Source organism: Choloepus didactylus, chromosome 15 (genome assembly GCF_015220235.1).
Source record: "Choloepus didactylus isolate mChoDid1 chromosome 15, mChoDid1.pri, whole genome shotgun sequence".
NCBI lineage: Eukaryota > Metazoa > Chordata > Mammalia > Pilosa > Megalonychidae > Choloepus > Choloepus didactylus.
Window position 1 is genome coordinate 81,938,684 of NC_051321.1, and position 15,554 is coordinate 81,954,237.

Sequence of the window (15,554 nt, forward strand, 5' to 3'; positions counted from 1 at the left end):
GGCAGGGCCGTGGCAAGAAAGACCTCAAAGCCTTCACACTGAGCAAGGAGGAACACCATGGGGAGACAGCAAGGAGACAGCTGTCCAGGCCAGGTGGGGCCAAATCTGCAGGGGCTCAGGCCATGGTCAGGAATGGGGAGAGGGGTAGGGCAGGCACTGAGGGAATAGGGTCTGTGGGGCAAGAACATGGACAAGCCACGGGGTGGGGTCCAGCCTGCGCAGCCCATGTCTCTGTCCTCATCCCCATTTCACAGAGGTGGAGACTGAGGCTCAGAGAGGGCAAGGGACCTTTCCAGGGCCACACAACAAATCGATTACAGAGTTGGGATTTGAATCCAGACCTACCTGATTCCTTTTCACCAAACAGAGTGAGTTACGCCTACCTGTGGCGGGGGCCTGGGAGCCTGGGCGCCTGGGCCAGGCTGGCTGGATTTGCCTCCTGCCGTGTGCTCAAAGCAGGCAATGCTGCAGCAAGATAGCAACAGTGGGTGGTGACAGTCTGCAAGGCCAGGGTGAGCCACGTCCATCAATGCCAACCTCCTTCCATGTGCTCTGGGGACACCTGGGGAGGCTGAGGCCAAACACCTGAGCTACCGTAAATGGCATAGAGGACAAAGGGCATGCTCCTACAGCCATCCCAGATCAGAAGTGGGTCCCTTAAGGACCACTTGGGCTGATAATAAACGACAATCCCTCCCTTTTCACCCAGCAACTGTGGGTGGCCTAGACCCTGGGCTGGGCATTTAGTGAAGTTCCTCAGCCACCCCTTGCAACCATCCTCTGTGTCATCATCCCCATTTTACAGATGGGTAAACTGAGGCAACTCATGCATGGTCATGCGGCAGAGCAGGACCAAGAGCCACAGCCCCGCTCTTTCCCCCAAGCTCCCTCTGGTGCACGTCTGAGTGAGAGCAATGATGCTCCCCCTGCCCCAGCCCGGCTCCTGGGCACCCTCATCTGTCCACATGGAGAGGAGGCAGGAAGGACCACGCTGACCACAGGCCCAGGGCAGGAGGCACAGGAGGCAGGCGGCAATGGAGTAGCAGTGTCTGGAGAAGCACAGTGGTGAGGGAAGCAAACAGGGTAGACAGGGCAGGTCCCCAGCCAGCAAGTCACAGCCCAGCTGGAGGAGGAGGGGTGGCCTGGGCTAAGGACCACCTGGGCTTCACCCCACCCACAGCTTGGACCCAGGAAGAGAGGAAAGGGGCCATCACGTCACCTCCCGGCTGCCCTGCCTATGCTTCAGGCCCAGAAGGGAGAATCCCGGGTCTTTCTCTTCCCAGCCCATGGCCATCAACCAGGAAACTGGCTGTTTATAGGCTGGGAGGCAGGCCTCAGTGTACCCAGAGGATGAGGTAGTGAGTGGATGCACAGCCAGGCCCCTTCCTGAGCCCAATGCCTATCAGAGAGCCCGGTGCCCCCAGAGAAAGGGGCTGTCACAGGCCAGCCCATGGCAGGGATGGGTGGCCTCTGCCCAGCCGGTGCGTTGGCAGGAGGGATGTGCTGGGGCAGTGGTAGGGTGGGCTGGAGAGTCTGCGGGAGGGACAAGGACAAACTTTCCAAAGTCTAGCTATAGGGGACTCGCTGGTGCCAGCCCCACTGGGGGCTGGGGTCTTCTCCTCATTACTTAAGAAGCATTTAGCTCAAGGATCCTGCGAGTTGGATTTGTTTACAGATGACCAGACTGGTAACACAGAGTAAAGGGTAGGGGGAACCAGCTGGGAACCCAGGCTTCCTGCCTTCCCACCGCATCAAAGGGCTGCCCAGAGCTTTCCAGAACATGGAGACTAATTAATGAGCGGGCAAGGGGAACTGATTGGAGACATATATTTGGTCCAACCAGGCTCTGATCCCTAAAATTGGTTTTTGTTTCTTTGTTGTTGTTGCTGTTTTAAGGATTCACATTCAGATGGTCCAGGAGGACAGTGTTGACATGCATGGGATAGCAGGCATTTGTGTTGTTGAGCAAATACTTCCAATTCTCCCCACTGCCAGGCACATGGTAGGACCGTGCGTCCGGGATCCCTGATGCTTGGCCGGGGCCTCGTGACTAGCTTTGGCCAGTGAGTGGTAAGCGCAAGCGATGTGTGTCCCACCTAGTCTGAGACCCTCCAGAGCTCTTTTTCCATCTGGGACATCCAACATTCAAGCTGTCTGAGTGACCATGAAGAGCCAGGCACCCAGCCGACCAATGACGGACATACAGCATGAATAGGAAATACATGTGTGTTGTTTTAAGCTACTGAGTTTGGGGGATGTTTGTTACCACAGCATAACTTAGCCTACGCTGACTGATACAATGGAAATCAGAGAACCAAAACAAAGGGTAGGGACAAGCAGGCACAGCTCTGGGTGGCCAAGTTTAAAAAGAAATACATCCAGAGATCAGGCCGGATTAGAAATGATTTAAGAAAAACCAGTACCAGGTGGACACTCCAAGTTTTTTGGTGACAGCATCTTCTGGGTAGTAAAAGATCAAGGGTAGGGAGAAAATGGCCAGTGGAAAGGACAAAACTAGAGGATTTTGACCTGGAAGCTACAAGAATTTGGAAAGATTCTCTGCTCTTTACCCATGTGGGGCTGAGTGCTAAGGGATGGCCAAAAAAGGGGGCTAGAAGTCAGGGGAAATAGAAGCCTAGAGAAATGGCCCAAACCCACTGCTCTAGACAGGGAGGTTGTTAAAGCACCATGTGTGTGTATGTGTGTACACAGAAGTGATCCCAGAATCAAGAAGAATTTTGAAGTCTGGGAGTTCAGCTTGGGGAATACTGCAACCATTCCTCTCCCCAGGCTTCTGGGAAATCCAGAGAGGGAACGAGATGACTCCAAGGCCCAGGCCACATTCTAGCAAGGGGAGCATAAGGCCTGCAGCCGTGGGCACAGCCATCTTTGGGATCGATGTTGTGTCAGTCTGAATGTATTATGTCCCCCAAAACGCCATTATCTTTGATGCACTCTTCTGGGGGCAGACGTATTAGTGTCGATTAGATTGTAATTCTGTGATTGAGTGTTTAGATGTCACCCATCCAACTGTAGGTGATAACTCTGATTGGATAATTTCCATGGAGGTGTGGCCCCGCCCATTCAGCATGGGCCTTGATTGGTTCACTGGAACCCTATATAAGCTCAGACAGAAAGAGCAAGCTTGACACAGCCAAGAGGGACACTTTGAAGAATGCACAGGAGCTGAGAGAGGAGCTGCAACTTACAGAGACATTTTGGAGACAGCCTTAGAAAGTAGTCTTTGGCTCTGGAGAAGCTAAGAGAGGACAAATGCCCCAAGAGCAACTCAGAGTGACATTTTGGAGAGAAGCTGAAGCCTAGAGAGGAACATCCTGGGAGAAAACCATTTTGAAACCAGAACTCCAGAGCAGACACCAGCCATGTGCCTTCCCAGCTAACAGAGGTTTTCCGGACACCACGGGCCATCCTCTAGTGAAGGTACCCGATTGTTGATGCCTTACCTTGGACACTTTATGGCCTTAAGACTGTAACTGTTTAAGCAAATAAACCCCCTTTTATAAAAGCCAATCCGTTTCTGGTATTTTGCAAAAAGGCAGCATTAGCAAACTAAAACAGACATCTCCAGAAACTGTGTGGACACCAGGCCGCAGAACTGGCCTCAACAAGGTCTGGCCTGGGACTCCAGGAAAGCAGGGGGTGGGGAGAAGACGGGACAGGGTGGGTATAGGGGATGAAGTTCAAATAAGACCTGCCCAGGCAACAAAGGAGATTATGGGCCTGAGTGTTGGCACAAACTTACAGTTTGGCCATTAAAAAAACATGCTCCTCCAGGAACTTCTGGATGCCCAGAGAGCATCCAGGACCAAGGAAGGAAGTCAGTGTGTCACTGGGGAGCTGGACTCACTGGAGAACATGCAGAACTCACAGGAGCCCCTCAGGCTTACAGGGTGGCATCTCCAGAGCAAGCAGTCGAGAAATGGGACTATGGCCCTATGTCCCAAAGGGCTCTAACAGGTCCAGCTCAGACAAAAGGATGCTTCCCAGGAAGCAAGCATGCAGTCAACCGTGTAGAAAACTCTGCACAATGGAAGGGAAGAGAAAGGAGATACTGATTGATGTGTCAAATGGGACAGGCAGAATAAGGAACCCCAAAGACATCCCCTCCCAAGCTCCAGAACCTGTGACTATGTCAGGTTATGTCACAAAGCATAATTAAGGTTGCTAATCAGCTGGCCTTAAAATAGGGAGATTATCCTGGATTATCCATGTGGGCTCGTGTGATCAGAAGGGTCCTTAAAAGTCGAAGTGGAAGTCAGAAGAATCCGAGAAGAAGTGAAGACAGAAGCAAGGTCAGACTGATGCACCATGAGAAGGAATACGGAGGAAGGGGCCCAGGACCAAGGAATGCAGGCGACCACTCTAGAAGCCGGAAAAGCGAAGTACGGGTTCTTTCCTCCATCACCCAGAAGGAACGCACCTTGCTTTTTGCCCACTGAGACACACGTCAAACTCCTGACCTACCGAACTGCAAGATAATGAATTTGGGTTGTTTAAACCAACTAGATTTGTGGTCACTTGTTGCAGCAATAGAAAACCGATACTGCCGACCGGATGGGAATGAGGGCTTGTGCTGTGACACTAACGTCACACTCAGGGACCCTGACAAAGCCACTCAGCCTCACGTGGACACACTGTCCTAAAGGGAAACTGAGGAAGAGACCGGAAGACCTCAGAGCTCACGGAGGAGGACTACCCAGCAGAACCACAGGTGACTGAAACAGTGAGCCAGGGCTGGTGCGAACACCCAAGACCTGCCCGGTTAAAAGACAGATGCTCAGATGGACATCAGCAAGCTCGCCGGGTTTAATTTTTATTTCATTTTAGTGTTTCATTTAGGGGAAGTCAAGCTTAATTTGCATAATTGTTTAAAACACTTCTGTGCTTATTGAAATAAAAAGGAATATTGCCTCACACACATTCCTTTTTTCTGCCTCTTCCCTAAACTGTTGTTTCCACGCTATGACAGATAGATACACCATATCCAAGAGCTCACATCTTTTGCCCACAGTAAACGATAATACTGTGAAAGGAGAAGACCCCTGTTCAGCCAGCTCTTTTATGCATTTATACAAGTGAACAGGCCCTTTAAAACAATAAGAAATTTTTTTTATTTAACAAATTAGTATCTGTTCTAGTATCTGGAAGACAAATTTTCACACTTACAGTTAATATTGACGTTGCCAACTAAGTCTAAAACACAACATTTTAGAGATTTAAGTACTATGTCTATATTACTGTTTGCTAACTTTATATCTTTGTCAAATGCATTTTATTAAATATGTTAACTTTTTCTTACGTAAACTGACCAACGGTCTTAGTGTTTCTAAGGAGCTTTTAAAAAAAATCAGCCTGGAGAAACTGTAGGTATAAATCTTAGAACCAGCATATCAAAGTAATACTTAATCCTGCATATCTCAGCATTAAGTCATTCTATTTTTTTTAATAAATGGTTTTGAACATTGAAAAATAAGTGCAGCCACTAAACACTGTTAAATATGTTTACTGATAATTCATAGTGATTTCAGAAAGAGCCAATAATATGTTAAATGAACAGCAAGCAGGATATACAACTGAATAGAAAGGGAGCGCCCATCCTTTATAAAATGCAGTGAGGGGAAAAAAGACTAGAAGGAAATAACAGCAGTAGAATTCAGAGTAACTTTATTCTGCCCCTGGGTGCTTTCCTGTATTTCCACGTTTTCTATAATGAGCATGCATTGCCCTTTTTCTTTTTTGCATTTCTAAATTAACACATGCTCATTGTAACAACACATGTCTTTTATAATCAGGAAAAAAAATTCAATAAAACACTGTAAATGAAAAGGTCAGCTAGGGTCGGCTCTCAAGGAATTCATTAGCTTAAGAAATGATGCAGCTGAAAATACAAACAGCCTCAGGAGACACTGAGATGCATTCACAGTTGAGTCAGGGAGCCAGGAGGGGACGAATATTTACTGAGCAACTACTGCAGGTCTTGTGCAGACAATTCACACATACCTCATCTCATTTAATCCTCACAATAGCCCCACGTGGCAGGGATTATGATCACCCCTCTTTAACAGATGTGAGAGCAGATGTGTGACCCGGACTTTCTCAGGGTCACACAGTGAGGGAGGCGGCAGGATGTGCCCCAGCTCTCTCTGTGCTTGACCCAAGCTAATGTCCCTGAGAGTTGCTGTCACTCAAAACAAAACAGGGCAGGTCCACTGGGGGTCCCTGGGGGATTGTCCAGCCTACGATGGAGGTAGAACCCCAGTCTGCCTTCGCCCTTCATCCTGCTAGAAGTGTTTTCCTTGCCTTTCCAACTATGTCTGCCACCACGTGTCCTGCTGCAATGTGTCCAGGACCAGAAGAGAGAGAGACGCAGTGTCCATCAAGCCAAACCATGGGATAGACAAGCAGCTCAGAGAGCACAGCCCAGCAAGCTGAGCTTAGGGAGAACAAGCCCGCTGAGCTCTAGTCTGCCACCCCTGGAGGCCCCAGTGGGGCTGCCTCCTCCCATCCCCTGTAGGCATCCAAGGGCTATGCAAGATCGTGGGATAAGAATGTGGATTTCTCCCTCCACGGCTCATAAATTGAAAACACATGCCAGCTTTTACCCAGCATACACTCCAGACAGCCCAGAGACAGCACCTGGCCTAGGGCCCTCTAGGACAGGGTCAGCCATCAGACTGGCACTCCCTGGTTCCATACACACACACACTCACACACGCACACTCACACCCTCCTGAGAGTGTGTCAGCTGGCCAACCTTGGAGGCTGAGGCATTATTCCAGTTACACAAATAGAGAAACTGAGATCCAGAAAAGCAAAGTCTAGATCAGAAAAGGCTCCTGGGGGGAATCCCCTGTCTTAAGGGAAAAGTTGCATTTGGCCTTGAAGGCTGAAAGGCCCATAGCTGTTTTGTTTGGCTTGCTCTGTGTTGATTAAATTGAAACTCAGGAGATTTTACATTAAAATCCATATTGGGGCTCGTCCTAAGAAAACAGCAGATCTACAACATTAGATCTCCATTACCAATGGCAAAACTATTTGACACTGTTGACAGCCACTCCTTTTAACAGAGAGGATCTCTCCAGACCCCACGGGGCCCTGCTGCCCTGTTCATCTACCTGTGTGGCACCTGCCTGAGGTTGTAATCCTGACAAAGCACCTGATGAAGACCCTGGGGAACTGCAGATGGGGCAAAATGAGTGAGCCTGGAACATACCACATTTCACAGGGAAAGTCAACAGAAGTATGGTTGTGTCAACAGAGACGGTAGAGGAAAAAAAGTTGGTAAAGGGACACAGGTGGGATTCCCACCACACCATGAGCTCCTGGGTGCAAGAAACATGTGCTCCCAAACCGTCCTCAGCTCCTGAGCACAGAGAATGGAGATCCCCAGAGATGGAGGGTGTGCAGACAGTGTCAAGGAAGCAGGAGGGGCTGTGAAAAGTGTGGCATGTTTCTGAAGATGCCTGAGCACAACCCCCCTCCCCAAATCCCCTGCTTCCAGTCAGGGTCACTCCTGCTGAAGGAAGCCCCACCCTCCCACCGGGGGCCCACTCCAAGCTTCTGCAACTTGCTATAATGAGGGCACAACAAAAATAAGTCCAGGGGCAGAAGCATCTGGAGACAGAGAGTGTCCTGTCCATCTCAACTACATCAGACAAGGGGTGGATGCCAAGGCTGGAAGCAGCAGTTCCCCATGGGCAAAGTGAGCCTCCCCTCCCAACCCTGAAAAAAAACACACTTGAGACTCTAGCTTTGTGCAACCACCTGGAGACATCTTTAGACATTCGGACCCCAGAGTTGGGCAGTCCTTCCCACAGAGCTGGACACTCTCCCCACTCTGCTGCCCCTGAGAACACCAAGCCTCCCCAAAAGCCCTCCCTCCAGCACAAAGACCTGGATCCAGACCAGAGGAGATCACCAAATCACCCTAATCTTGCAGGGGCCCAGGAGACAGGCCCTAACATATAACCCTCAATAGCAGGAAGACTCAGCAGAGCCCTGAGCAGCCAGCCCACTGCCCTGTCGGTTTCTCCTGCGAGGACACCCTGCAACCCCCTCAATATTCGGGCATGGAGGGCCTCAGAGCCCAACTGATGGTTCTGGGGAGGAAGGCAGAGGGAATGAAAAGGAACTGGGGCCCGCGGGTGTCCGGGTGGGAGAGGACCCAGGCCTGGACCAGGACGCAGGCAGCGTGGAGAAGAAAACTGGGTTACAGAGCCGCGAGACAGAGGAAGGAAAAGCAGCGGGGGCCACCGTCGCCAACGTACCCGCTGCGCACCTGTTACCCCAGCAAGCGGCCCGACCCGAGGCAGCCGCCGAAGACAACCGCGGCCAGGGCGCGGGCGAGGATTCCCCCGCAGCTGGGCCTGGCCCAACTCCGCTGCTTTCCTGGGCAAACAGCGCCCACCTCCGGCCCAGGCGACGGGCACTTCCTCCCGAGGCGAGCGAAAGAGAAGCTGGTTCCTCCAAATCCGCAGGAGGAGCGCGACACAGAAGCGCGGGCCCGGGCTCTTAGAGGCAGCGGGGCGAGAAACGCGGCGCCTACCGGGTGTACCCGGGAGAGGCAAAGAAGGGAAGGCTCAGGCCACCAGGCACTTCTTGGATCGCGGCGAGAAAGACACGAGCCCACCGAGGACAGAGGAGAAACACCCGAGACAAGTACCAGGCACGTAGGCACGCCCACCCACAAACACCCGAGAAACAGACTGCCCTGGAGCCACCCACTCCTGCGCGCGCAGACCAGTTCCCCGCTGCACGGCGGGCGCTGAGCGCAAACACGCGTCCACCAAGCGCCAGAGAACCGGCGCAACCCTCAAGACACACCCAGCCTGGAGCCAGCTTACTGCGCTCAGGCGCTCTCTGCTCGGGTTCCGAGGCGCAAGCCCTCGGGGCGCCCCTGCTTCGGGGGACTGGAGGGGTAGGGAGGGCGCGCGCCGCTTTTCCGCGCGAACGCCGCGGCCTCCCAGGCGTGCAGGGGGATCCGCCGAGTCGCACCTCGCAGCCCCGCGGCGTCCCGCCCGTCCCCGCTGCTGCGGCTCCTCACAAGCCGCGGCCGAGTCGGTAGTAGGCGCCCAGCGGCTACTCACCTTCCTGCACGGCCTGGAACGGGTTGTTGGCCTCGATGACCTTGATGGAGTAGGTGATCTTCTCGCTCTGCAGGATGTCATCGTTGAGGCTCAGGTCGGATACAGCCAGCTGGAACACCCTGTCGTCCTTGGCCGCGTTCTCCTCGAAGATGGCACCTGGGGGAGAGGAGGGATCAGGATCCCGCCAGGAGAAGAGCCTTCTCCCTACCCGCTGCGCCCTCGGGTCACGATGTTGGCTTGACCACTGGTTGCCGGGTGGTGGGAGGGGAGGGCTGGGCTGGGAGTCAGCTTGGAGGGGAAGTCTAGGGCTCTTCCTGGTCAATCCCTGCAGGAGTTAAGTGCCCCTTCCCATTGCGCACACGTGCACTCAACTGACACGAGATACACATGCACATTGCACATGCTGCCACCAGGTCACACACGTGTCTCACAACCAAGACACCACATGTCCCAGTCATGCCCCTCGTAGTGGACCGTATCAAGCTGGGGTGGCCTGAGGGCAGCACCCAAATGCCCTGACACAACTCCCATGGGCCCCATCCCAGGAGTTAACAAGTTCCCCCAGGAAGGCAGTGTTCCCCACCCCCTTCCCAAGGTGGAATTACGACTCCTGCCATGAGCGCCCCCGGCTGAGCAGAGCGAAGAGAGGCAGGTTCCCAGCTGGCTTTCCTGGACCGAGGGAGCTTCTTTACCCAGGGGCTTTGGATGGCCGGCAGCACAGCCCCAGCCGCGCTACTGCGCGGGCCCCGCTGGGCAAGCGGCCCAGAAACCGGGAGACGCTGCTGGGCCCGGTGCCCTGGACTCGGCCTCCTGCTCTCCATCACTCCCCGTTTCCTCTTCCTGCGTGTATGTTGGGGGCAGGGTACTGTCTCTGGGGCCCTCCGCGTTCTGACCCGGCGGGGTGACGGGGCCCAGAATGAGCTGGTTTTGAAAGGACGTTCCAGAACCGCAGACAACTCCTCCAGGGCGCCCTCCGGCTGGCGCTTTGCACGGTTAGCACGGCCACTGCCGGCCGGGCGCTTCCAGAGGACATCGGTCCGATTCGCCTCGCCAGAGAACAACCCTGCAGCCTGCACTGTTCAGAAGCCCCCGCCCCTCGCCAGGCCCCGAGGTCCCCCATGGTCCCTGGGCTGGGCCTGATGATCCCCCCAGCACGGGGATGGGCGGGAGGAGGGAGGCCCCGGTTCCACGCCGCACCCGGAGCCGCAATGCTGACCGCGAGACCCGCGTCCTCGCTGGGGTGCAAAACAGATTTGGCCCCGGGCCCCTGCGGGGGTCGTTGGAGCTCAGCGAGCCGGGGCCACGTCCCTCACCCCCCACCCCACCCCCGCCCCGCCTGTCCCATCATCCCTGTCTTCTCCCACCTCCCAACCCCCAGTTTCTCTGTGCTCTCTGGTCTTTTCCAACTTCCGGAAAGGCGACTGCGGAGGGTCTCCCCACAAGCGACCGCGGTCAGCCCTCCAACCCAACTTCCCGGGATTCTGCTCCCAACTCCCACCCACTCCCCCTCTGCGCGCCCCCTCCTTCTTTCCTCTCTCTTTCATCTCTCCCGGTTCTCTCGCCATCTATCTCTTCCCGCTCACCGTCCACCACCACCACCACCACCCCGCCGCCCACGCTTCTCTCAGTTCCCACCGCCCGGACCGTCTGCCGGCCCCCAAGACTTGGACCATGGGAAACTCTGGGATTGTCCAGGATTGGGCTGCAGTCGCCACAACCAGACATGTACACACACACACACACACACACACACACACACACACTCCGACAAAACACACACTAGGGAAACAGCAGACACTGTGTCCACTCTAACAGGCTGACAGTCGTGCACGCATCAACACACGCTCAGATGGCCCCAAGCACCCCAACACCCTCTCGCAGTGACACCAACACAGTACCGGGCGCACATATAGCAACACACGCTGACACCCACCCACCCACACTCACACACGGTGCGGGTCCGGCCTCTTTGATCCGGCCCAGTCAACTTGGCGAGCCCGGGGCCGTACCCGCCCCCGGCTCCCGCTGCTCAGAGCTGTGCGGCAGGTCGGCCGGAGCCTGCCGACGGCCCCCGGTCGGGGCGCGGGTACGGAGCCGCTGCCCTAAGTGGTGACCGAGGCCGCGGGGCCCCGCGCAGGGATCCGAACCCCGGGGAGCTCTAGAGCGCGGCGCGGCCCGTGCACAGCCCTCTGCGAGGCGGCGCGGCGCGGCCCTTCGGGGGAGCACCGTCCGCCGGGCCCCTCGGCCCGGGGAGCCGCCAAGTTTGGACGCCGAGCACCCCCCAGCGCCGCCGGGCCCCCGCCCAACTCTGACCCGGCCGCCCGCCGCGCTTACCGATGTGGATGATGGAGTCGGCCCGCACCGACAAGCACTGGCATATCCAGGGGAGAAGCCACAGCGTCAGCGCTTCCATGTCCCCCGGGCGCGCGGCTCATCCGCCCGGGCCCGGGGCGAGGCCGAGGGCAGCGCGGAGCGGGGAGGCGCCGGTCCCGGTGCAGTCCCGGGCCGCTCCCCGGGAAAGCCGAGCCCGCCGAGCGCCTTCCCCCGGCGCGCCCGCCCCTGCGCCCTGCGCCCGCCCCAGCCCAGCCCAGCCCAGCCCAGCCCAGCCCAGCCCAGCGCGATAGGGCTCCCGCTCCGGCTCTGGTGGCGGCTGCGGCGGCGCTGGCAGCGCGAGCCCAGGCTCGGCGCGGCGGGGGCGGCCCGCGGCGGCGGCGGCGACGGCACTTCCCGAGGCTCGGGAGGCTCCGGGGGCGGCAGAGGCGGCGGCGGCGGCGGCGGCCGGGCCGGCGCGGCGGCTCCGGGCTCGCTGTGTGTCTGAGCCCCGGCGAGGAGCGAACTGCGGAGGACGCCCCCTCCCCTCCCCCTCCCCCTCGCTCCGCTCCCCCTCCCCTCCCTGCCCGCCTCCCTCCTCTCCGCCCGCCTCCGGACCACGTGACTGCGGAGCCTCAGCCTCGCCGCGCGGCGCCCGCCCGTTCGCGGCTCGGAGGTGGCGCCGGGAGCTCGGAGCTCCCGGCTTGGGGGACGCTCAGAGGCCCGCACGGTGGCGGGCAGCGACCGGAGCTGCGGCGCGTCGAGACATGGCGGCCCCGAGCCCCGCGCCTCTGTTCACCTGGTGCTGGAGGACGCAGGAGGAGCGGCCAACGGCTGCCTTCGGGGATCCCGGAGCGTCAGCGCCCACCGAGTGTCTCCGGTCACACCCCCCACCCCCTCCTGGGACACAGAGCCCCTCATGGAGCCGGACCCAGGATGACTCGCGGTGCCGGACCCGGGGTGGCTCGAAGAGAGACCGGGGCGGGGCGCGGAGCCAAGCACCGAGATGCAAGGGGAGCCAAGGGGGGCAGGGCACGTTGGCCCCTCACGGAGCAGAGCCCTGGAGGCGGGCTCGAACCCCAGCCGGGCGCGCGGACCCGGGCGGGTGCCCATCCCCCGCCCCGCGGGCCGCGCGCTCAGCCGGGAGTCGGGCAGGAGGCTCGGACTCTGAAGCCCAATTCATGGCCGGAAGCCGGCGCAGCCGTGACCGCGGCGCCTGGACGTGAGGAGCCTTCCAAGCGGCCGGCAGGCTCAGCCTCCGGCCCTGCACCGAGGCTTCGAGAGCCACTGGAGTCAAGAGCCCGCCCTTCGCGGCCACAGCCCAGTGGGGCTCCCTCGCCGCCGGGTGCCTGTCCCCGGCCGGCCACCGCCAGCTGTAACGTTAGGATGTCGTGGGCTCGAGCCTGGGAGGGAGCGGCAAGCCGGACGCGCACACCACCTCCCGCCCCAAACCCCAGACGGACTGGGGTCCACGTGGCGCACCCAATATTGCGGGGAGACGGCTAGGCCCTCTCGGTCGCCGATTCCGCGGAAGCTCGGTCTGGGCCCGCCTGGCAGAGCCTCGCGCGGGACTGCTCGGCGACTCCGCGAGCCCGGAAGCGCCCCCTGGCCCTGTCCTCGCCCGGGCCCCAGAGCCTGGGCGGCGAGCTGAGGTCCCCGCGTACTGCTGCTGGGCGCCAGTCCAAGCGCCCTGCGCTGCGTGTGAGGGACTGGGAGAGGCTCAGTCTCTGCCCCTCCTTGCCTGGAACTCCCAACGCAGCGGGAGAAGCAGACACCTAAGCAGATCATTAAAAGACTTGGGGAGGAGGGAGCCTGAATGCGATCTGTATGCACAGGCGCGTCCTGGGTCCCGACCTATCCTGGGAGGAAGAACCAGGGATAGCTTCCTGGAGGAGGCAACTGATGCAGAGTTCAGGGATAGCTTCCTGGGGAGACTCCCAGGCACTGGACTCTCTTGAACCAAGGCAGAGAGAGAAAAAAGAACTTGGTGGGTGTGTGTGTGTGTGTGTGCGTGTGCACGTGTGCACATATATGCATGTCCCAAAGCCCCAGGGCCCCAAGAAGCCTTTGGCAGATTTTACTTTGGAGAGCTGGTGAAGGGGGCTGTGCAGAGGGGTCAGTGGGGGCTTGGAAGGCAGTTGGGAGGCCCATTGCAGTGGCTGGGAACCTGGGTTGGACAGATACGGGGAAACCACATGGGCAGGCCCGCATTAGCCTTCTTCTGGAGACCTGTGTTAGGGGCCTAGAATTTTAAAATATGGCTGGTCCCCACCCACCAATAGCCTCTCCAAACCCTGGATGCTTCCACTTCTGATTCCTGCAGAATTCACTCACTGAAAAGATGTAGAGGGATAAAGGTTGGATTTTATCATAGAAAAATTGGCTCTATGGAGACCTTTGAAGAACAGCAGGTGTGGTCACCCGTGGGGCTCAAACTTGAGCCAGAACCTGGGGGCTGGATATAGATGTGGGGTCAGCCCCATATGCGTAAGAGAAGGCAGAAGCATGGCTGGGGACTGGAGGCATTGGGGAAATAAACTTCACCTCCTGTCCTTGCACCCCCTTTTCCCTCTAGCTCCCAGGGTTTGGGATTATTCACCAGCCCATTGATGATCATCCCTTGTCACATCTCTCAGCCAGGCCAGTCTCCCTGCCAGGCCAGATGTCCTGGACATCCCTTGCTTGGCCATGAGAGGCAATCTGCATGGGGTAAGGCATTCTGGATCCTCTCTACCACCACCAGTTAGGATTTCAAGGTCCCAGGGGCACTAGGTATTATTGGAGGCCTTATCAGTCTCATCAAGTCCTTAATTACTTATTGCTCCTGGCCCAGCCCAGTCACTTAAGCCCTGATAGCCTTTGGGGCTGCAAAGCTGTCTCCCCAAAATCAGACTCCTGGGGAAGCTGCTTTACCTAATGAACAAGTTCACCCCTCCTGGCTGAGGAGAAGATAGATTAAGAATCTCTAGTACTTCATGCATGCCCATTTCACAGAGGGGAAAACTGAGGCTCAGAGAAAGGCAGTGATTTGCCCAGCAGGGCACCAGGTGATTTGCTGGCTGACCAGGACTCAGTCCTCTTGGTTTAGTCCCCACTACCGAAAGGAACATTTGCAGAAATAAATTACAACTAAGTCAATAAATCTTTTTACACAGAGTTCAGCCAACACAGGTGATTGCTTTTCTACACAGGTCCTCCATTATACTGATTCTTAACTACATTTGTTTCACATTTGCCAGGCACTGTGTTCAGCCCCTTACATCTTACCCTAGGAGATGGTGTTCCGCTTTTACACAAAAAGAAACTGAAGGAGTGTGCAAAAAGACAAACCAGGCCCTGAGGAATCCCAAGTTCAAAACACCACTGGAAGCAAACAGTTTGCCACTGAAGCTGCAGATGAAATGGCAACGCAACGAGAGAGGCCACGGTGATCCACATGGCAGCCAGAATCATTGCAACTAAACGCTGGTGTTTTTCCAGAAATGCAGACCTCTCCTTTCCCATCCCCTTCTTCCCCCTCCAGCTAATAAATTGGATTGAGGTAGGGCCAGCTGGTGTCCCAACTGTCCCAGGGGCTGTCACTCTGGCACAGTCCCTAAAGGAGCTGCCTGCTCAACATGAAACCACCACTGCCCAACCCCTGCAGAGGTGCCCCCTACCCACCCACACTCCTCTCTAGAAAGCCCCCCATCCCAGCACAGAACCCACCCAGGATTTCTAAGAGGATTCAGCCCAGGCCCTGTATGAAAGTTGCTGGTAAGAGAGACGAAGGCCCAGCCCGGGGGATTCTCTGCAGGCTTTGACCCAAGCCAGCTTTCCAGATGCACAGGAAGGGAGCTAACCTGAGATCTGGGGTCAGGGCTGGGAGTCCCCACCTGCCCCTCACCCCATGCCTTCCAAGGAGCCAGCCTGGGAATCTGCAGCCTGACTTCCTGACTGGGTGCCATGCAAGGGCTCCAGGGATCCTGTCCCTTGCCAGAATCTGAGCTCAGAAAATCCCACCACTACTTTTCTCTTTACCCACCAGATTTTTCATTTTTTAACACCGTACTTTATTGCTTATTTCATACTTTCTATCTCTCAGTAACTGCCTTTGGCTCTTCTGTTGTATGTTAATTGCATATCCCTACTTTGTCT

General features: G+C 56.7%; 1 protein-coding gene across 1 annotated transcript in view; it reads right to left on the reverse strand.

The window, feature by feature from the left end:
* GRID1 (glutamate ionotropic receptor delta type subunit 1) overlaps positions 1-11,670 on the reverse strand; it is a 737,595-nt gene extending 725,925 nt beyond the window's left edge. Inside the window, exons 1-2 of the mRNA XM_037804973.1 lie at positions 11,442-11,670; positions 9,108-9,263 (exon numbers count right to left, since the gene is read on the reverse strand). Coding sequence (XP_037660901.1) covers positions 9,108-9,263; positions 11,442-11,520 — 235 coding nt within the window. The 5' untranslated portion in view covers positions 11,521-11,670. The remainder of the gene's footprint in view (positions 1-9,107; positions 9,264-11,441) is intronic.
* Between the last annotated feature and the right edge of the window lie 3,884 nt (positions 11,671-15,554).